Source organism: Perca fluviatilis, chromosome 8 (assembly GCF_010015445.1).
Source record: "Perca fluviatilis chromosome 8, GENO_Pfluv_1.0, whole genome shotgun sequence".
Lineage (NCBI taxonomy): Eukaryota > Metazoa > Chordata > Actinopteri > Perciformes > Percidae > Perca > Perca fluviatilis.
The window spans coordinates 38,744,888-38,768,574 of record NC_053119.1 but is presented as its reverse complement, the minus strand read 5'-3'; the positions used below and the strand labels follow the sequence as shown (position 1 = coordinate 38,768,574).

General features: G+C 42.4%; 1 protein-coding gene across 2 annotated transcripts; it reads right to left on the bottom strand.

Annotated features, from left to right (window-relative positions):
- Positions 1–23,687, bottom strand: LOC120564709 (kelch-like protein 25). 2 transcript variants are annotated; one of them, XM_039809898.1, is made up of 12 exons: positions 23,554–23,687; positions 14,539–14,770; positions 13,366–13,471; positions 11,984–12,229; positions 10,293–10,382; positions 9,925–10,088; positions 7,992–8,139; positions 7,478–7,674; positions 6,872–6,977; positions 6,601–6,756; positions 6,004–6,420; positions 1–1,177 (listed from the first exon to the last, which is right to left on the bottom strand). In XM_039809898.1, exons 2-11 carry the CDS (start codon positions 14,718–14,720, stop codon positions 6,034–6,036), a joined length of 1,782 nt encoding a protein of 593 aa, XP_039665832.1. In that variant the 5' UTR covers positions 14,721–14,770; positions 23,554–23,687; the 3' UTR covers positions 1–1,177; positions 6,004–6,033. The 2 variants fall into 2 exon arrangements, with proteins under 2 accessions (XP_039665832.1, XP_039665833.1); XM_039809899.1 differs by lacking the exon at positions 23,554–23,687 and having other exon boundaries at positions 6,613–6,756; positions 14,539–14,764.

The window sequence follows — 23,687 nt, the reverse complement described above, 5'->3', positions numbered from 1 at the left end:
CTTTACACACCAGACGCGTTTCTGGTGTGTAAAGACAGAAAACTCCACGCAGCCGCCACGCAGCTGACACGCAACAGAAACGCCACGCTCACGCCACGCAGGCCTAAGCCTTAACGTAGCTAACGCCACTGTTGTTGAGAAGTGATCACTTGTAGCCTGCCATTTATCCGTTTGCGGTTCTATAGTGTTGTCTGAATGTTTAGTGAGAATGATTAGACCCTATGTAGCAGACTTCACCTCTCGGTCACTATACAGTCCGTGATATACGTCGAGTCAGCGAGGAACTCTGGACACTGGAGCAACGACCGGTTTGAGGACTCCGCATCGAGTGTGCTCACTTATTTAGTAACGGAATAAAAATAACCTAATTAACACAAATGTGTATTCATACTTAGCCTTAACATGATCATACCGTTTTCATCACTTTGTTTTTCAGCTGTTAATCACGTAAACATTTCTGATGCAGAGCCTTCCGTGTGAAAAATAAAAGCTGAAATGACCCAGAACATCCACTGTTCGGCTGAGAATACTAATATTACACGGCCCATTTTAAAGAAGAATGTTTCCAATCAAACGCTGAGAAGCCAGATAACCCTCAGACTATTCTTAATGCAGATGATGAAGAGTCTGCAGTTTAAATGCCCCCCCCCCCAGTCCCTTCATTAACACTGTATTGGTGCAGAAGTGATAGTAATGTAGTGAGTGTGTGCAGTGCGAGCTCTAATAAGAAGTCGGGTTCACAGGAAACTGTGAGCTGCTTTCATTTGGCCTTTTGGTGTGTTTTTGAGTGAAGCCACTAAAGTACATCTTTACACTGGGATGGTGCAGTAGTGAATTTCATGACTAGTAAGACATTACAGAAACATGGCCTGAGACAAAACACACACGCACACGCACACACACACACACACACACACACACACACACACACACACACACGCACGCACACACACACAATGAACCCTCATAGGTTTGTAAGAGTGCTCCACTCGTCCATCGGTCAGGTTGATCAAAGTGTCTGTTCATTCAGGAAGCACGGTACGGAGAGGGATTCTCGGTGTGTGTTAAGACCCGGCTGCTGTGCTGTTGGCTCAGGACTGACTGAGTCTGTGAGGTGCAGCGCGTTGTCCATCCAGTCTCAGCTGCTCCTCCAGGCTGAGTCCTCCTCAGTCAACACCTGACAAAGACAGGAGGGAGAAAAGAGAAAGATAAGGACTTTGCTGCATGTCATTCCCCCTCTCTCTCTCTCTCTCCCCTTTCATGTGTTAAGCTGTTCTGTGAAGCCTAAGACCTTTTTTTTTTTTTTACATTTGAATTTGAACTCAACATGTTCCAAATGCTGTCAAAAGTCACTAACATCACCCAATTGATGAAACATGTAAACATCCATGTCATTACCATGGAGCTAACAGCTGCTTCTGAATGTTTAAGGTAGGCATATCAGTACTGGTAAAACCAGAGTGGAAAATGTGCTTTTAATCATTTAATAATCTATATCTACGGTTGGTTCTTCTGCAAACACAACATAGGGTCATGCAGAAAGTGGACTTATTCATTTTTCATACAGTTCACCCATATCTGCTTCCTCTCTCTCCTCTTCCTCCTCAAAGGCTGACACTTCAGCTAAGTATTAAAAGATTTTCTCTCTCAGTAATATAATCCTGACGTGTGCTTAATCCCTACAATGTCTCAAACTTGCACCAGTGTGCACACTAAAGGCTAATTTATTTTCCCTTCACGAAAACACAGTAGATCTGTCCGTTTCAAGACACTATCATCAGAGAAAATGTGGGTGTGCCACATCCAATTATCTCTAACGTTACAGCCCCACCTAAACCGGTCGATGGCCTGGATCTGGTAAGTGGCTTAATGCTTTTTGGTGTTTAAATACTTGGGCTAATTACTGCTAGCCCCACAGATAAGCAAGTTGGCGTTTGTGCTGTGAAATGGTGAAATGGGGGTGTGTGTGTGTGTGTAGGAGTTATGCTGTCTGTAGTACAGAAACGAAGCGATCGACAGGCAGGCAGGCAGGCAGACAGACAGACAGTTCAATTGGAGTGAAGCATAAATCCAACGCTCCTGTGGAACTTTTCTTGACCCACATTATCTGCACCTTAATTTGCCTGTTTGTGTAGATTTTCAACCTTATTACTATCTGAATGAGGGATAAGGTGTGAAAAAAAACTGCAGTTCTATCCAATATTCTGTCTCTGGGCCTCGACAACTTTTGGAGCCTTTGGCTGTCTGCAGAACCCCGAAACTATGTCGGAGCCTCCCGGACAGCTGAACTGGGACTCTGTCGCCTGCTCGTCGGTTAACGGTTAATGATTAAACTAATTAAACGAGAGTCGACTATTGGTCAGAAAAAAATCTAAATTAGCATCGCTACGGTCTAATTATAGTTTGCTCTTCATTTGTAAAATATCCCGCTCTGCTGTGACAAGACTAATCTGCTGCCACGCATTAACAGAAAAAGAGCTCTGCATTAAAACTGAATCTGAAGGATTGTGTGTGTGTGTGTGTGTGTGTGTGTGTGTGTGTGTGTGTGTGTGTGTGATCTTAAGTCTGGGTGAACACTGTCAGCTCCCGCCTGAAGAAGAAGTTCTAAACCCTGAAACTGTTGTAGTCACAGACTACTCATTTACATGTACTCAAGTTCTTTGAGTAAATTGTACTTGTCAGAGTACTTCTATTGCAGCATACTCTTACTTGAGTATATCTTTAGAAAGAAAAGTTATTACTTTTAGTCAGATAAATGTGAATGCATTCATCACGCTACTTTTAGAAGGGCTGAGGTTTCAGCAGAATAACACTAAGCTTTTAGCTTTCAGCGTCAGCAGCTAATATTTCCAGACCGAGTACCAGCGCTGAGTGCAGCGGGCTCCGGTTGTAAAAGCTGGTCTGAAGTCAGCACATCAGAGAACTGAGCTGACACTGAGCAGTAAGTGTCTTTTGTGTTTATGCTGATAGGTTTAATACATTCGCACAGACATTAAAAGGTCCACTGTGTAGGAATTTCTCCCATCTAGCGGTGAAATTGTATATTGCAGTCAAACGAATAGCGCTTTCTAGCGCCTCGCTTTTTCAAATGCATGTTGCAGCTACGGTAGCTGTTATGCGTCATGTTGCCTTTTATAATTCCCTTTTTCTCGCGACGAAGATTCCTTCTCCTGTGGCTCAGCATAAGTATGATCCTCCATTATGAACTAACCGCAGCGCAGGCCTTTCAAATTTGCCGGGGCGCCGACGAGCGCCTCTCACTGATCTCCTTCTCCGTTTCAGCTGGTTTCAGTCACGTGACGCTGGCTCTGAACGAAAACGCCTGTTGTGTGTTTAGTTAGGAAACAGGTCGTTGAAAGCGCTCCATGTCCCTCTCAGTACATTCATCAAAAGGCTGGAACGGGCTCTGTCCTGCTGCACTTGCGTCAGAATGTAAAACAGATAGAAATACGTCACTTAAGAGATATGCTCTCAGGGATAAGCGATCATTGGCAGAGGTCATTTTACACCAATGAGGACATATTTATGAATGAAGACATTGATTTTAGCTAATAAAATACTTAAAACACTACACAGTGGACCTTTAACATGTTACTACGTCAACTACTTTCTGCCTTAACTAGGGCTGCTCGATTATGGAAAAAAACATAACCACGATTATTTCGGTCAATATTGAAATCACGATAATTTGACAAAATTACTTGTTAACGTCTGAAAAGATGTTGCAATTATTGAACTTAAAAAACATTGGAAAAAAAAAAACATACAGTAAATAAAAAGATGAAATGGAATCATAATCAATTAAATTAAATTAATTGCACAGCCCTAGCCTTAATGTAAATAAATAACGGTCAGCTTTTAGTTTAACTGGTCATGCTCCCTGCTGGAGCCTGATGAAGAGAGACAAAATGCTTTTGGATCTAAAGTCTTACTCTAACATCTCACAGCATTATCTGATTGGCCTTAATGAGTCATCTGCTGAGACATGTTGACAGAGACCAGACTGATTCAGCCAGTCCTCTGGGCCCCTGTTGAGGGAATCTGTGTGGATCACTCTCATCTCTGGTGGTAAAATAAATGAATCACAATAATAATAATAAAAATAATAATATGAGCAAAAGGGGTCATTAAGTCTTTGCCTCATGCCCTGTGCCCATGCCTCTGTGATGATAAAGAAATCACAACCATAAAAACAAAGCTAGGCCTAACCCTAAACCCACTAAGCAGTCAATTCCCAATTAGCCAGGCTAAGTGGGGCCCCATGGGGCTGGTACTGCTGCTCCGAGTGCTGGAAGTGCTCCCAGGTCCCAGTATGAGACACCACTGAGCATTACGTCACAGCTCAAACAAGACAAGGTCAGGAGAAATGAGGACTTATTTGGAAATAGGAGAAGGTTTTGACATTGGTAACCTGCTCTAGAGACGCAGACCTATCCAATCGGCTCTCCGTTAGCCCCGCCACATTTGTGACGCGTTCCATCAACATGCCGCCTGTTCTTGTAGAAACACTTTTTTACAGTAAATCCTAAGGAAAGCTCATTATAGGACTGGCTCTAGTGGCTGTACTTCTGCACCAAGGCTGAATTTCGGGAAAGAGACTTCAGATACAGTATTAGGGGACCACTAAGGCCTATATAAAAGAGACTTCAGATACAGTATTAGGGGACCACTAAGGTCGATATAAAAGAGACTTCAGATACAGTATTAGGGGACCACTAAGGCCTATATAAAAGAGACTTCAGATACAGTATTAGGGGACCACTTAGGTCTATATAAAAGAGACTTCAGATACAGTATTAGGGGACCACTAAGGCCCATATAAAAGAGACTTCAGATACAGTATTAGGGGACCACTAAGGTCTATATAAAAGAGACTTCAGATACAGTATTAGGGGACCACTAAGGCCTATATAAAAGAGACTTCAGATACAGTATTAGGGGACCACTAAGGTCTATATAAAAGAGACTTCAGATACAGTATTAGGGGACCACTAAGGCCTATATAAAAGAGACTTCAGATACAGTATTAGGGGACCACTAAGGTCTATATAAAAGAGACTTCAGATACAGTATTAGGGGACCACTAAGGTCTATATAAAAGAATCCAAAAAGCAGCATGTCATGGGACCTTTAATGTTAGCGCTAATCATGATGGAGAAAGTGAGTGAGAGGAAGGTGAACAGGAAGATTTTCCACTCATGGATGATGTCATACAATGGTTCTGATTTAGGTTCTTTTTTTCTTTAAGATTATTTTTTGGGGCTTTTCCACCTTTCATTTTTGACAGGACAGCTAGGTGAGAAAGGGGAGAGAGAGGGGGGGGAAGACATGCGGGAAATAGTCACAGGTCAGATTCGAACCCTGGACCTCTGCGTCGAGGCATAAACCTCTCAGTACATGTGCGCCCGCTGTACCCACTGAGCCAACCCGGCCACACCTGATTCAGGTTCTTTAAATGAGGACTGCGTTAAAGACTGGCACAGCTTCAAGCCTCCGCCTCCGCTTCACTATACAACCTGAAGCCCTGCCCGCTGCTCAGAAAGCAACTAGGAAGGTCTACAAAATGTAAATGAGAATCTGATGATGGATGGAGGATATTAATATGATGCACAGGATCTTTCTACACTCAGAGAAGAGCAGGAGAACATAAGTTCAGGAACAGACCTCGTGTAGAATTAAACACAACCTGTGTTTAACATGAGCAGTGTTTAGCAGTAGTCCATTCTGCAGACATCTGCACTCAAGTAATGGTTTTGTGTGTGTGTGTGTGTGTGTGTGTGTGTGTGTGTGTGTGTGTGTGTGTGTGTGTGTGTGTGTGTGTGTGTGTGTGAATTGCTATAACTAATGTACAGTCTGTACATTGTCTCTTTAAAGGCGAATAAACAATGACTGCATAAAAACAAAATCACACAAATAATATAAGGCAAAACATGGCACTGGGTTGGGTCAGCCTTCAGAGAGCTGGCCATACGTGACGTGCTAGCGTCAGTCCTGAGGATGTACCTGGAAGGGCTGGCTCCCGGGGTCTCCCAGTTACGCAGGAAGGTGTTTCCATGTGCTGACGAAGGCGGTGGGGATCAGTGAATAAGGCACCGTGGTGATGGAGTTCCAACTGTCTGACGTAGGGTCGTAACAGTCCAATGTTTTACAACGCTGCGTCCCAAAATAACCTCCAACCACGTACAGCTTATTTCCCGAGGCCACGGCGTGGCAGCTCATCCGTTTGGACGTCATGTCGCCTACCCGCGACCACTGATTGGTTTCACAGTCAAAGCGATAAGCGGAGGCAGCGGTGAATTCAGTGTCGCCGCCCATGATGAAGATCTGGCTCCCTAAGACAGCAGCCGCTGTGTATCGCCAAGGCTGGGGGCATTCAGCCGCAATATCCCAGCGGTTACCCACAGGGTCATAGCACTGGACCTAGACATAGAAGAAATAGAAGGTTGGACAGCTGTTAGGCTGTGCTATCGCAAGTGGAGTAAACAACAAATGGTTCTTAATTATCTACTGTTAAATGATGTTCAAGTCATAGTATTTGGGTATTTAGCTGGTTTGAATAGTGGGATGTGGTGAGCGGTCTGGTAAGGAAGGTAAACGTACAAATCCGCCAACCTTGGAGGCCTTGTCTCTATGGATGGTGGTCCCTCCGAAAACAAAGAGTTTGAGTTTGGCACTGACCACGGCTGCATTACTGACTCCGTCTCTCAGAGGAGCCATCATAGTCCATTTATTACTGAGAGGGTCATACCGCTCCACCTAGGGAAATATTGGATTTCAAACAAGACATATACAGCTTACAGTAGGTTTTCATATTCATAAATACAAATACAAAAATTTAATTCTGAAACTTTTCACATAAAGAAGTCAGTACCTGTTTTAGGGAGACCGATGGAGAGGCAGGAAAAACTCCCGCTATGGCGGTGTGACCTCCAACAACGTAGAGACTGTTCTCCAACTCAGCTGAACCATGGCCAAACCTGGAGAGGACAATACCCCCATTATGTGTGTGCATTATGGGCAACGTAAGGGCTTACGGTTATTGATCTTTCATTACAAACATCTTTATATCATAGTACGGTCAACCCTGATATGGCTGAGGTACCACTCAGACCGCAGCAGGTCAAGAACCTTACTGCGTAATATTCATCTCTCACACACTCACACACTAGAGGATGGATACCCGAGCCCGATGGGACCCGACAGGCCAGGCCGGTTTCGGACAGATATTTAGAAATGATGTGTGTGTGTGTGTGTGTGTTTGTGTGTCCTTGCAGAACCATTCATCAAATCTACTTCACACTTGGCATGCATTCTGCACAGTTGCCAGGTGTTAGGGTAAGACGTTTTAGGGTCAACCCCATGAAGTCATTTTCAGATTCACCCAGCAGCAGCCTGACCAATGCTCACTGGCGATAGAGTACTTGGAGATGCTTTTGTACATTTTTCTGTTGACTTTAACGTAATATCTGGAACTCACCTGGCTATTAGCATCGGGGCTCCTTTATACCACTCTTCATGGACAGTGTCGTAGATCCAGACGTCTTTAGAGACTCCGTTCTCTGATCCTCTTCCTCCTGTGACGTAAACCTTACATCCAATGGCACATGCACTGAACTCCTTCCTGGGGCTGGGCAGCTCGGCCTTCGGTATGATCTCCTTGGCTTTATGGTCAACCTAAAATGGTTCAACAATAGTGATTATAAGATTAGTAAATGGAATATGAGTTACATTCAACAAAAAGACACTTAAAAGACTACCAATCTAAAGCAATTACACTGAAGAGATGTAGGCCTGGTGTAGTAACTGGTGCAATGTGGATACTTCTATAACATTTTGGTGTGGATGGTCGCCAGGCTTAAATGCAAAACACTGAAAGTGAATGAATATGTACTTTAGGCCAACAGGACACCTTTTACTTCAACACATGCAGAATCTTGTCACACATGAAAACAGCTCATCCAAGGAGAAAGGCCTGTGTTTTTGTCTTTTACCTGGTATATCTTGTCACACATGAAGGTCTGGCCCCCCAGTATAAGCAGCGTGTGCCCTGCCTTACGCGGCCGGGCACAGGGACTAGTCACTACTCCGTCATTCTGAAGGATCTTCTTCTTACACTGCATTGCCTCTTCAACTATTGACCTGCAGAGGAGAGTTAAAACATGAACTGCCTTTACTAAAAGAGTGGCCTAATGGTGGTCTGTGAACAGCCACGGCTGCTAACAGGTCTTAATTCTCATAATCCTCCTTTAAAGCAGGCATGCAAACTGGTCAGGGGTCGAAAAGGGGAGAAGGATACGACAGAGCCCTATCCTCTAGTGGTGAAAGAAGAAAAATGTTGTACATTTTAAAGTTTAACGAATCAATCTGGTGCACTTTGAGAACAAGATTAAGAGGCTACAGTAGATATATGTAGAATCTGTGCTCTTGTCAACAATGTTGTGTTCTTGTAAGTGATTTAACCATAAACACATTTTTGTACAGCATACATTTGAGTCATCAAAAGGAAAAGCTTTGCACATTTAATTTTGTAAATACTTTGTAAATACTTATTACATATAGAGCATCCAATCTCTAAATTGACCACAACATGAAAAAAATGTCCTGCATTAAACAGTAACTTCATCATTATGATCAGAGGCTCCTCAACTAATAATAGTGTAGTAATAATAGTAATAGTGTTATTTTTTAATACCAAAAGAAATAAAAAAATGTTTTGGCCATTTGCAAAATTAACAAAACGATGTCCCTCTCCTTGGTGCTGTCACTTATGAACAACAGTAGGCACTGCTTCACTCTGACTGGTCTGTTGGCAAATTGTAGTCCTAAATCTTCTAGAACACGAGCAAGTTCTATTTCTCTGGCGTGAGACAGCTTCAGCCCAGGATGTTTGGAGTTGCTATGGCAACAACTGACAGCTGCCGCTAGCATAGCTTTAGCTCGACGGTCCAACCAATAATCACTTCTATAATTACAACTTGGCACATCTAAACAAAATCAACCATTACCGTCAACAGTCATACCCCTTAGGACCGAGCTAAGAAACCATGATTATGTAAAAAAGGTATCCATAATATACATAATCTGTAACCTGCTTTTTGTCATTCTGGGTCAAAATGAAAAATCTTTTTCTTTCCAACGTTTTGGTCTTTTGGTAGACACGTTTGTGGCTTTTTTGTTGTCACTTTTTTTCCAAGTTTGTCACTTTTTCTGAAGTCTCTGTTTTTTTTGAAGTTTTTCTTGTTTTTGAAGCATTTTTGTCACTTTTTTCAACCTTCTATTATTATTTTTTTTCCAAATGCTATAAAATCTAATAAAATACCCAAATTAATTGAAAGTATTGAACTGATCATTTATGTTACAGTAAAGAACGTTGTATGGAACCATCCACGTTATTTTTTTGGGACAATTTGTTGAAAGAAACCCAATTTTTTTATATATAGACTTTTTGAAAATGGGTCAAATTTGACCCGAGGACAACAAGAGGGTTACTAATGTGGACAACACTGCAGTTTTAGGACTAACTTTAAACTTTTTGATAGTTTTCTATAATACCTGCTTTTAAGACGTGCTGCAGCCCCATCAGCCCCCCCTACGTCCTCTGTCCATACTATTTACATAAATAACAATAAATACATGTAAATACACATACAATGCATAGTTTGCATATTCCCAGTAGTATATTCCTTTAGACATACTGTATAAAGCAGTAGCATGTTCCTTCTGTGATACACCTGGAGCGCAGCTTAAACTACAACCACAGATCTTCATGTGGATTAGTTATATTTGTCCTCATTTTAACACTTACAAGCTAAATGTTAAGCTTATACAATACAATATATTTTCCGGGATTTTAAATATGCAACTTTAGATTTTCTAATCTTGGACAGGAGAAAGTGGAATGGAAGAGAAAGCGGAGCGGCCTACCTGCTCCTCTTGTCGGCCATGAGCAGCTCCTCGCAGGCCACGGCCTCCAGCAGACAGTCGGACGGCAGCAGAGCCAGCCGGATGCCCCGCAGCAGCTCGGCCAAGTGCTGCCGCCGAGCCTCCAAGTCGTATCGGACCCACCGCATCACGGAGGTGAACACAACCTGCCACGAGTCAGGAGAGCAATCCACCGTTCAAAAAGACAGAAAACATTTAGCTACTCTGCTATTATGGTTTTCAAGAATAATGGGTGAATCCCCTCGTAGGATGGAGTCATGAAGCCTCAGCCAGTTTTTAAAGAAGAGAGAAGAAGGAATGAGAAAGGAGGAAATGAAATGAACAGGAAAGGGAAAGAGAGGATCACTCACCTGTTCATCTTCTATTTCCAGCTCATCGCTGAGAATCAGCTCCAGCAGTTTATCTTTAGACAGACTATAGAAATCCTCAGACTCTCTTACCTAAAGGACACACACACACACACACACACACACACACACACACACACACACACACACACACACACACACACACACACACACACACACACACACACACACACACACACACACACACACACACACACACACACATTGATTACATGCATTGTACATTAAACCTGTAAATTAAAATATCGGCTTCACATTGCTCTACTCATGAAATATCTACAGGATATCTATATTTCAGCTGCCATCTCTACTTGAGGGATGACAGGGAGCTGAAGATTGAGGCACTTTAATTTAATCGTCTTGGAAGACTTAGATTCCAAATAGAAAGCAAAGTCTTCTCATGCTTTCATATGCTGCAGACTATGGTGCTACTGGGCAGCTTCCAGGCTTAAATGTGATCAGGGCGCTCCTGGAAAAGAGAGCATTGCTCTCAGTGTACTCCTGAATAAATAAAAAGGTGAAAAACAAATATATACCTTATATGATATGATATACAGAAACACACGCCGTTTCTTTAAAATGTCATCATCTAGCTGTTCCAATGAAACCTTGAGGAAGTGAGTCAGCCTATCACAGTGGGCCATTCAGGGCCTACAGAAATGTATGGCTGACATTGACAACACTAGGGGCCCTATCTAGCACCTGGCGCAGTGCAAAGCCCAACATAAGTGTTAAATAGCAAATGCACCTGCGCCCATCTGTGCACCCATGGGAGTGCTGGTCTTACAGGGAGGTGTGTTCAGGTGCATTCTGGGAGTATTGCTATCTTGAGGCAGCAGGAAGTGATCGCGCCATTGACAAACAAAAACCTGGTCTAAAGTCAATAACGCAGAATTTCATTATTATTTTAACAGCGCATTAGTATAATGTGCCTAGGCTCGTGCACAGCGCGCACACTATGCTTGTTACACACACACACACACACACAGGGAAGCCCAGCAGCATATAAACATGCAGAGGATTAAAAATAAAAAATAAATATTACAGTGCAAATCCGCCATCAGAATATCAATGCGCCAAGGTCCAAACCTTGCTGGCTTTTAAAGGGAATAGGAACACACAGATATTATCGGCCGATATCAGGCATTTTCCAAACTTTCGGTATCTGCATTTAAAATGGCCAATAAATGATTCTGATAAATGAATATTTAAAAAATAAAATAAAAACGGATGAAACACCCTTCAACCATGTTCTGAGTATTGACGTTACATAGTCTGTCCACCAGAGGGCGCTCTACACCGCCTCTTTTTGTTATTGTGTTTTTGTTCAAAAGGACTTTATGTTTCATATCTTATGTTTTTATTTTGTAATATATTTTGATGTTCTTTTGTTGTGACAATAAAACAAACAAGTTTATTTTTAAACTGCATTATCATTATTTTATTGAGGACTCATAAATAACTACAAATAACTAATGTTAGGGAAATCTGTTTATGTTTTGTTACGCGTTTCTGGATATATATTTTTATATATATATATATATATATATCGGCAGATTGTATCGGAATATCGGATTTTTAAATCACCAAATATTTGTATCGATATCGGCCTTAAAAATCCTTTATCGGTCGGGGTCCACTTAGATGGTTAAAATAGGGCCCTAAGTCTTCACCGTGTCATAGTGTAGCAGACACATCCTCCACGACAGCTCGTACAGCCTTTTACACTGGTGAGCGTCTGATAACAGCATCATCCCCAGGCAGTTGGAGGAGTGCAGGTTCTTTTCTAAGAACTCTGCTGCTGCGTCCCGAATGTCATGAAACTGCAACATGTCGCCCGCCTCCAGCAATGACTCAGCGTTCTCCTCATTTATGATGACTCGAGAAGAATAGGCAAAGTCCAGCAGAAGCTCCAAGACCTGGAAGAGCAGAGAATTAGAGTTAACCACTGAGATTATAGTATGCAACTGGATGACACAACGACCAATCAGAAGGCTCTTGAATGCCTCAACAAAACACCTTAGCTCATATGAGAAGTCATCGGACCACATGACATACCTTAGTGGCTCACAGCTTTTCCAACCAAGAAAAGACATGAGTTGCAGTCACAACAAAAACATGGTGATGCACTAACAATCTGTAGAGACGCTAACTAGAGCTCTGATTCAGAGTGAGAGAGAGAGAGAGAGAGAGAGAGTGAGAGAGAGAGAGAGAGAGAAAGCAACGATACAGCAAAGCGAGGGAAGAAGACAAAATTAAACTTGATTTGCAGTTTCGTTCTAAGAGAGAAGAGAATAAATGGTCCGCAGATCATCTACTGTGGAGAAAGGTGCTCTGGGAAAAAAAAAAATTTAAAAGTCGCTATCGTGATATGAGACTAGATATCGTCTTAGATTTTGGATATCGTAATATGGCATAAGTGTTGTCTTTTCCTGGTTTTAAAGGCTGTATTACAGTAAAGTGATGTCATTTTCTGAACTTACCAGACTATTGTAACTGTTCTATTATTTGCCTTAACCCACTTAGACATTATATCCACATTACTGATGATTATTTATCAAAAATCTCATTGTGTAAATATTTAATAACAGTACAATATCGTTGCGGTATCGATAACGAGGTATTTGGTCAACAATATCGTGATATTTGATTTTCTCCATATCGCCCAGCACTATTTCAAATATTCAAATATCACACTTTCAAATATCGATAGCGTCCTCAAAAACCCAGCATGGAGTGGCGCCCTGGTGGCCTTGGGGTGGGGGCAGCGACCATAAACGACAACAAACCTGGTTCATGTCATTCCACATCTCTCTCTCTCTCGTTCCTATAATAATATCTAATAATATGGCATAAAGAAATCCAACGGTGGCGAAGGGAATGTCGACACAGGTACCCACATGAACAGGGCAGAGTTTCTGGGCCAAAGCGTTGATGTGAAGAGCTTTCTGACGCCATGACAGATTACAGCCGTTTGTCTGAAGCACACGGAGGCTTTCACGTTCAAGAGGGGAAAGAAATACAGAAGGATGGTCCTCAGTAAGATGAGAAGTACCTCGGGGTGTATGCTGTCTCTGAAGTTGACGTCACTGTCCAGACTTTCTCGAAGGCCGCCGCTGAACATGGCCTCAAAATAACGACTGCACGCCGCCAAGACAGCCCTGCAAGACACAAACACAGGTCACAGGTCACAGGTCACAGGTCACAGGTCCAAAGGCATGAGGGATGGAATACATGGAGCGGCGGTACGTCATCAGGATACAAACAAATTATTGTATTCCATTAAAGTAAAAAAAGAAAGGCGTAATCAGATTATGGATATATTAAGTAACAATTAGGATTATGAGCATTTTAAAATGAAGAACGATGTAGAGTTGTTCCTAAACTTCTGAAGGTAATCAAATACACCCTCTGGTCTCCAGTGACACCAATGTGCTTATTGAATCAGCTTCATAAAAATCATATTTTTCTTTAAAAAATACACTGGGCTAAGTGTGTGTTAAGTTTAAATAAAAGCCATTGATATTTATTTTCTCTCTCGTCTTTATGTGCAAATTTTGTATTGAGGTAGTTACATTACTTTAATATTGGGATACTTGGATTAGGTTACTGGCTACATTGTTTAATAAGACCAGTTTTCAAAAGGTTTCTATATCAGAAAATTTGGGTTTCTTTCAACCACATTGTCAAAAAATTTTAAATAACGTGGATGGTTCCGTAAAAGAAATGATCAGTTCACTACTTACACTGAATGTGGGTGTTTTATTCAATTTGATAGCATTTTTACAAGAACATTAAAAAAAATTGACAAAATGTCAAAAAAAAAAAAAGATTTGAAAAAATGAAAAATCATAATAAATAATGTCAAAAAAAGCGCAAAAAAAAAAAACCCTGACAAAAACTTCGGAAAAAGTGAGAAAAGACTTGGGGAAAAAAGTGACAAAAACATCGAGAAAAGTGAGAAAAGGTGTCGACCAATTTTAGTTTCAAATTTTTACCCAGAAAAACAAAAACTTGCAGGTCGACGGGACGACAACACGAGGGTTAACCGGTGATTAATAATTGTAACTGAATACATTTTTTTAAAGAAACCCTCCCGATGGCGTCTAGAGGTTAGAAAGACAACAAAAAGCAGCAAACGAATGTACCGAGTGTCTCTAGAAAGGCTCCTGCTGAGTCTGCTCTAGGTCAGCGGTGAAATGCACAGAGGCTGCCAGCGTGTCTTTACCTGTGGCATGGGAAAGAGCGGTCCCCGGCCCACAGCGTGACATCGGTGAACATGCACTGTTTCCTCAACGTGTTCAGGTGGGTCAGGACGCTGTCGGGATGGGAAGGCTTGTGGAACAGCGAGATGTTCATGGAGCCCGTGCTGGTGCGGGATTTGCGGTTCTCATGAACGGTCACCGACATGGCGGCTTCGTTTGGCACCTCCAGGGAGTCACTTGGAACGATCTCTCCTACTGCTCGATGACAACAAGAACAGGAAAAGGAGAAGAAGAGACATTGTTGGATCAGCAGTATGCACGCACGTATACGTTTCAGCTGTGGTCAAAAGGCACGCCATGATACCACCTTCTCTTGTCGTCAGGTGATGCGTTTCGATTAGCGCGAAAATGGATGCTGAGGAGGTGAAACGGAGGCTGGCCTCTGGAGGACTTATTTTATTTCTTTGTTCCAACTTCCAAGTGGCCTATAGCCTACGTTAGTCATGAATAAATGATGTTAAAACATGTATGAATGACTCACTCTTGACAAAAGGCAAAAGAGCTGTGTGTGCGCGCACATTTGAATAATGTCGGGCTGTAAACTGGTTCGGGCCGAATTCTGTCAGGCTCGGGCATGTCGGGCCTAACTTTTAAGGCCCGCTTACAGCTCTAGTCCAGAGGCATTTTGGTCCACGGCCAACGATAACACCCAGTGGAAGTAAAAAATGAACTAAAAGGTTCCAGACTTTCCTATTTGATCTGTCGATGTCAGGCTCTTTCTGTCCTCTACCACCTCGAAATCTGGTTTGGATTCTCTCTCATCTCTTCCTCTGGTTTCTTCTTCACTATTTCTTTTATCTTTTGTCTTTTTTCTAGCATATTTGTATCTAGTATTATGGGCTTCTTTTCATCTTTTCATTGCTTCTCATTTCAGAATTAATCTCCAGGATTCTTCTCATCCTAGGAGACCAGGGGAGCCGCTGGCCATGTTGAGAAAACACAGTCATCTTTAGTCATAAATCAGAGATGGCTGGAACTATGACTCAGCTGTTATCTGTTGTTATCAACGGTTTAACACATGTCTCCAAACCTAAATGTAATGGTAACTGAATGGCAACTGTAGACAGCAAACTGGTACACCATTGAATTCTACTTGACAATTGACTGTTAATAAACAGTGACAAAAATATGCACTGAGGCAGCATGATTTGCTGTTGAATAATTAATTTACTGAAAAAGATGATAGTACATTTGGACAAGTAAGTAGCTAGGCTAAACGATGTCTGTTTAAAACATTTCCCACATGTATTGAAAGACTAAGCGGTCACAGTCACAGTTCCTCTCCAGTCTCTACTGGCCAACAATATGGTCTACAATATGACTTCTAAAGTTTAGCTGAAGCTAACGTAAGGCTTCAACAGTCTCAGATAGACACATCAGCCGGATATCTTACAAAGTCTTTCTTTTTAGTACAAAATTCAGATGGTTTTACTATCTCAGCAAGAGATAGGGTGAGAAGGTCAGTCATCTGTGAGGATCTTGGAGAGCCTCTGCTCTTTTGCATCAAAAGGAGCCACTTGAGGTGGTTCAGCATCTGGTAAGGATGTCCCCTGGTTAGCTAACCCTAACGGTCTCTAGGGAGGTGTTCCAGGTCCCGTCCAGCTGGGAGGAGGCCTCGGGAACACCATGGACTAGGTGGAGGGATTATAGCTCCACCGTGGCCTGGGAACGCCTATGGGATCCCCCAAGTCAGAGCTGGCTAATGTGGCTCGGGAAAGGGAAGTTTGGGGTACCTGCTGGAGCTGTGGCCTCCCCGACCCGGGATGAGTAGGGCTGGGTATCGTCTGGATTTTTAGGATTCCGAACCGGTACTTTTAAAAACGATTCAGATTCTTAAAACGATTCTTGAAAAAACTGAAAAATATGCTTTTACGTCCGTTTTGGTGAGCCCAGAGGGAAAATATGGCATTTTAAAAGTAGCCTACATTTACGGGAGCTAGCTAACTACTAACTTACAGAGAAAGGGGGATGTTTTTACGTCCGTTTCGGAGCGACGGACGGAAAATATTTCAGTCGACACATTAAATGGAACCGAAATGAGGAACCAAAATCTGCGTTCTAATCCGGTCCGATTCCACTATGGAACCGGTACCCAACCCTGCGGATAAGAGATGATGATGGATGGATGAATGTTAGTAAGCAAACTCTCTCTGTGGAACGCCTGTATGGACAGGAATGACTCTCTCAGTGTTGAGCATGCAAGGGTGATAGTTAGAAAAAAACGGAAAAAATCAAATATCCCGATATTTTTGATCATACATCGATGTCGATATTGTGGCGAAATTGTAGGGTGACTATTGGTGCTTTCACAATATATTTACACAATGAGAGTTTTGATAATTAATCACCAATAATGTGAATACAATGACTAAGTGTATAAAGGCAAATAATAGAACAGTTACAACAATCTGGCAAGTTCAAAAAATGACATCACTTTACTGTAACGCAGCCTTTAAAACCAGGAAAAGACAACACTTATGCCATATTATGATATAATATTGATATATTGCCCAGCCCTAGTGATAGTCTTAAAAAATGTGAACATAACTTATTGTTATTGTTGCAATTACATCTGAAAGTTTCTGAACGGTTATGAGGGACTTTAATGTGAGGTCAGCGATCACAAGGAAACTCTAAGACTAGTTCCGTGTTTATCGTCTATATTTTACTTTGGTGAACGTTATTCTACATGCTGTGCATGCAACAGTTTATGTTTCGATCACATTAACATGGTCTTTATTTTCTTATTATACTGTGTTTAGTTTTCACGGTGGATTTGGAGAGGAGCTTTAAATAAACCTGTAGCCAGAAAGGCGCTTGGGTCTGCTTGTGCTTCGAGGGAATTAGACTTATCTTTTAAAACAATCACATCCTAAAGGCCAAATGCTAAATCTTGGCAGAGTCCACCACTGCTTCAAAGTATATAATATGCGAGCACTGGCACTGAACCCCTGTGATAAGGTGGAAAACTTTGACTCAGACCTCAGTTTGGAGCCGCACATTAAAAACATTACTAAGAGGGCTTTTTATCATCTTAAGAACATTGCAACCATTTCTTTCTCAAGCCATTACAGAGACACTTAAGCACGCCTTTATTTCCCGCAGGTTTGATTAATGGAATGTATTTTTCTAGTCTCCCAAAAAAAGAAGTCAAGTGAGGATTTGGGGTGGCAGCAGCTTAGTCCTAGGGGTGTAACGAATACCGGTGTAACGGTAAACCACGATGAAAATGTTGACGATACCAATTACCGTTTTCATTTAAAATATCATTATTATCACGGTTGGATTACCACGGTGTGTTTAATCCTTCCCAGCTCCATCAGAGTCTCCTGAAGGTACCGCACAGGCGCCCTGCGTAGCCTACGGCGTGCTATCGTTTAAGTTGGAATCACGGCCGTAGGAGGAGATGACAGCGCTCAGGACATTTTTGTAATATAATAAACACTGTTATACTATTTCAGCTTGTGTAGGCCTATCAGTGCTTTCTGAACATATTGAACACACTTTAAAAAATGCTGCGAGAATACCGAAAACCGTGATAATTTTGGTCACCATAACCGTGAGGTTACATTTTCATACCGTTAGTTACATCCCTACTTAGTCAGCAGGGAGTTGGGTTGGGAACCAGAGTGTTCAAGTCCCCTTACAGACCAAAGACCAGAGTGTGTAATGTGTGTAACTGTACCAAGAGAGTGAAAATGTAAATTTCCTCTGGCGGGATAAATAAAGGCATGTCTTTTTCTTCTTAAAACAACAACACAGCGGCTCTGCAGTCCGAACCAAGAAGGCAAACTTTCAATCTTGACAAAGGCAACGCATACCAGATTCACTCCCTCAGTTCTTACATTTCACAATAAAAGCCCTAGACACTGCTTAACTGCTTATCAGCCAGTACAAATATTCACAGGAGGGCATTCTGTATTTGTGTCATTTAATCGTCACGCCCCCAATGTGTAAAGGCCTTTTGAAACACAATTAGATAATCTGATAATAGATAATCTTTACAAAAAAAACAACTAAAAAAGGACAAATATCAACAGTTATAAGAGACCATAGCAGCTAAAGTGAACCATCATTATCTCACATCCATGGTAAAGAAACTCCAGGAGACACACTGACATGTTGTTCAATATCTTCACAGGCAGATGGATACGAGTCTTTAACAACACACCACCGATTAGAAGAAATGCTGTTTCAGCAGCTTCAACGCTGCTTTTATATGAGTGTGTGTGTGTGTGTGTGTGTGTGTGTGTGTGTGTGTGTGTGTGTGTGTGTGTGTGTGTGTTGTTGTGTGTGTGTGTGTGTGTGTGTGTGTGTGTGTGTGTGTGTGTGTGTGTGTGTGTGTGTGTGTGTGTGTGTGTGTGTGTGTGCCCCATCTTCATTTGCTGACATGCAGTTTCTAGACCAGAGCCACAACAGATGAGTCACGGGGTGTTTAGTGCGCGTGTTCCACAGATCACAATGCAGGCTTGACAAGAACCTCAATGTGGCTGGATTGTTTTAAATGAACAAAAGATGAGAAGCATGAGCACATTTCAGCGCACCCCTCCCCACACCCCCACACACACACACAGCCACACTGTGTAGTTATGTCATAGAAGTGTGAACCAGACCACACTCAGTGTGAATGTCTGTGCTTTTATGGGCGTGTTTACACCAAAGATTTGAGAGGACAAACTGAAGTGAAGCATTGCTCACTCTTCAAGTTAACCGTTGAGAGCGCATAAGCACAGATTCATAAGAGCAGAATCAGATTTGTGCGCCAGGTAGGAGAGAGTAAGTGAGCGTAAAAGACGATTGGAGCATGCAGGAGGAACTGGCAACAGGGATTATTGCGTCACCTGTTTTGATTTGACCTGGAAGCAGAGTCTGAAATGACCTTTTTTCACTGTCTGCCACTGTGACAGGCAAGTGTAGTAGCTTGAAAAGGCTACATGTTTAGATTTTATTTAAACAGGCACCACCCCAATTTTTGTTAAAAGGTCCAATATGTAATACATTTACTGTAATAAATCACAAAATGACCCCAATGCATCATCAGATATTAAGGAAACATGCTAAATTGAAATACTATGTTTTCTGACAACAATGCTCATGCCAGTATTTTGTCCTTTTGAAATTTCCGTTCCGTGACGGAATTTCTGTTTGTGTTTTGGCCTGTGTGTTGGTATCAACTGCCCAGTTTGACAGCCAGGCCGGGTTGCCAGATATATACCTGGAAAAACCCAGGGATGGAACCACCGACTCAGTCTCAGCCGACTTTTTATTACCTTAGCTAGTAGAGGGAATCTGCCTGTAGTGGGAGCCTCGATCAATCCTTGCAAAAAAATGGTGGGAGTCAGTTCATACTTTTGATAAAATGGAAGCGTATCTGTTCCGTGAGACACACAAGTGAACTGGCAGTCAGCTTGCTTTTGGCTGCTGTCGTGCAGTAGCACAGCTCGCCAATGGAATATCAACAGAGCTGCTGAATAGACTGAGGCTGTTAGTAGGCTAGCATAGCTGCACCACTGGACCTGTTGCCCATGGCCACTCTGTGTGTGTGTGTGTGTGTGTGTGTGTGTGTGTGTGTGTGTGTGTGTGTGTGTGTGTGTGTGTGTGTGTGTGTGTGTGTGTGTGTGTGTGTGTGTGTGTGTGTGTGTGTGTGTGAGAGAGAGGAAGGGAGACAAGAGGTGATTACCATACTCAAGTTGCCTTTAAAAAGTAGGGCTGCACGATTAATCTAATCGCAATCAGGATGTTGCTCTGTGCGAATACATAACCGCAAAATAATGTGTGATTTCATTCAACACAAAAGGTGTGCTGTGTGTGTGAGACACTGTGTGTGTGAGACACTGTGTGTGTGAGACACTGTGTGTGCACTCCAGTCTCCAAGTTGTAACAGCCTTCACTTTACCGCCAGAATTACCAACAGATGTAGTCACCGTGTCTTAAGAAGTTTGGGGTTCTCCATTTATTCACTTTACAATGTCTTTGCTCTCCTCACTGGTTTATACTTCTGTGTTTAGTGTACATTGAACCTGCCCTCTGAATTACTCTTCCCCACCAGTCAGCACACAGACAGACTGTGGCCAGCGCTTTTTCCAAGTCATTGCACGTTTCTAACGTATGATTTATGTGAGAGGAACAACTGACATTTCTAAAACGGAAACACAAACAGAAATGATGTATTATTTGCATGTAGAGCGAGAGTGAGATCCGATCACAAGTGGTCAGTGAGGACACATTCTGCTGCCAGGTGGACACACCTGCACCTGGACGATCCCATCACCAGGTGGTCTCTCTCTCTCTCTCTCTCTCTTTCTCCCTCTCCCTCTCTCTCTCTCTCTCTCTCGTTGGCTCAAACAGAAGAGCTCAGCTGTATGTGGCCCCTCGGTTGCTGAAGCTCTGATTGCTAATGGAACAACTGTGCAACACGTGTTTGCCCATGTGGGGAGTCAGAGTGGGTAGTTTAGCTTTTTGAATGGCAGTGTGTTGCATGCCAACACAAGAGAGGTTATTGAAGAAGATGGCTTCCAGTGTAGAGAATTGTGTGTTGTCTTTTTTGAACAAAGTGTGGATTAGAAAAGCAGGAAATCTGCTTTCAATTTAGCAGAAGGGTTTCAGTGGGTTGGGACATGAGTTACAGGTTCTGGTGATTGTGTCAGACACTTCTACAGACATTCAACAAAGCAAATATCAATAATAATTCATTTTGGTTACAGAAGAAAATAAATGCTTCCCCTCCCCCCGAGAATCATAAGAGAATCGCGACCATAATTCTTAGGCCAGTAATCAGGAGGCACATTCTAAAGTCCATTCTGTACCAACTGCATAACTCATTAGCCACAACCAAGAAGCCTGTCAAGACATGTGAACCAAAAACTGAACTTTGATGGTCATTAGGTGCTGTACAGTGCAATAATACTGTCAAAAAAATTGATGCATGTAACTCATGCAAGCAGGGATGTCACGAGACCCGTCAAAATGATCCCGAGGGTGACTGAAGAGGAGAAGGCTGTACCTCAGGTCCTTAAGGTAGATGTAACGTTTACGCATTGAAATGTCTAAAAAGACTAGACCTATGTTTTATAGCTTAAACTAGGGCTGCACAATAAATCTTTTTTTTTTTTTTTTTTTTAAATCATTGTTGCGATATTCAACAACGTTATCACATGCTTCCCTCACATCAGGCAGCAGAGATTCAGTCAGGCATACACAGTAGGACTGTCAATGAATATTCTAAATTATAATTGAAAAAAAAACAACAACACTACCACGTAGGGCTGCTCCCTCTTTAGTCGATTAGTCGACTAATCGGTCGTTTTGGTCTTAGTCAACTAAGATTTATTTAGTCGATTAGTCATGTTTTATGCTTTTTTTCATGCTGAATGACTTATTTCCAAGAAACGTACGAGCACATCTCTGGTAAACACAAGAATTAAAGTGGTGCTTTTGCATGACTCTTTGCAGAGAAACTCAGATTTACAGATCTGTTGATTAAATCAACTAATCAATTAGTCGATACAATTGAATGAGTGTTAGTTGACTAAGAATTTCTTCAATCGATCACAGCCCTACTACCACGACTATCTGCCTTGCCCATTGTCACGTGGGCCATGGGCCGCTCAACTACTCAAAATGTTCAGCTCCCTGGGACAAAGTCCAGCCGGTTATGTGGAGGGCCAGTGGTGACGTTCATCATGCAGCTGGCGCCAAACCGAAAGAAAACAAACAACCGAGAGTGAAGATGAAGAAGAAGAAGAAGAAAAGGAAGGGTGATTTACACAAAGACGCCAATGGAAATGGCAACATTGCTTGCTTGTTTTTCCTGGCTAACCCCTAGCTGCTAGAAGCAGCAATGAGGCTGACTAAGTAAACCGGCGGGGACAGTAATGTTGAAAGTATTTGGTTTTAAGTAAACAGGTACACTGGGATGTTGCAAGGACATGCAGCCCTCTTCCTGCACTTTGTTCCTTTATTTTGCACTTTGTATTAAATCACCGGAAGAGTCGGGCTTCACGGTGGAGTGTTCAGGGTTAGGGTTACAGCCAGCTTAGTGCCAGCCGCATGTGTAAAGGCCTAGAATTACTCATTATTACAGTATCAGACTACTATGGACTTACTTTAAAATCTGAGACAACTTACAACACACACACACACACACACACACACACACACACACACACACACACACACACACACACACACACACACACAGCAGGTAATCTATTCAACATGTGCAATAATGATAAGTCAATTCTTCAAAACGATGCAAACAGGTAACACTGAGCTGCATACAGACAGAGCACATCTACTATTACATAACCAAAGCATAGAATATTCTTCCCTAAATCCCATGTTGGGGTTGAAAGGAACATCTCAGTCAACATCATCTAGACTACTGTGTGTGTGTGTGTGTGTGTGTGTGTGTGTGTGTGTGTGTGTGTGTGTGTGTGTGTGTGTGTGTGTGTGTGTGTGTGTGTGCGCGTTATAAAGGAAGCTACAGACACAAACAAAGGCTGTCTGCTATGACTCCCGGCTAACCTGAGACAACTGCTTCACTTAGACCATGAATATGTCTAGACATGAATTATGTATACATATATCATCTGGTCCAAACGGTAAACGATCTGATTGGAAAGGCAGTAACGATAGCAGCGCGTGGCTCAGGGGTCGACAGATGATTTCTGCACATGGTGGAAAGTAAAGATCTCTGCTGATCTCAGTAACTAAGTACAGTGTTATTAATCGCTGATCTGCAGCAGCTTGCACACATTCACACACACACACACACACACACACACACACACACACACACACACACACACACACACACACACACACACACACACACACACACACACACACACACACACACACACACACACACACACAACAGCTGATTTCTCTGATCAAACAGCTGATTTCTCTGACAACAATATGACGTTAGTTGACTGTGCACATGAGAAACAGCAACAACCACGGCTCTTACTCACAGTTCTGTGCGTGTAGGTGTGAAGTTGAATCCACAAAGCGCGTAGCGGCCGCGGCTCCGCCGATAAAAACATTCCTTCTGTGTGTCCACGGTTAGCTGCTGCCGCCGGCCTGCCTGTCTCACTGCTCCGCACCA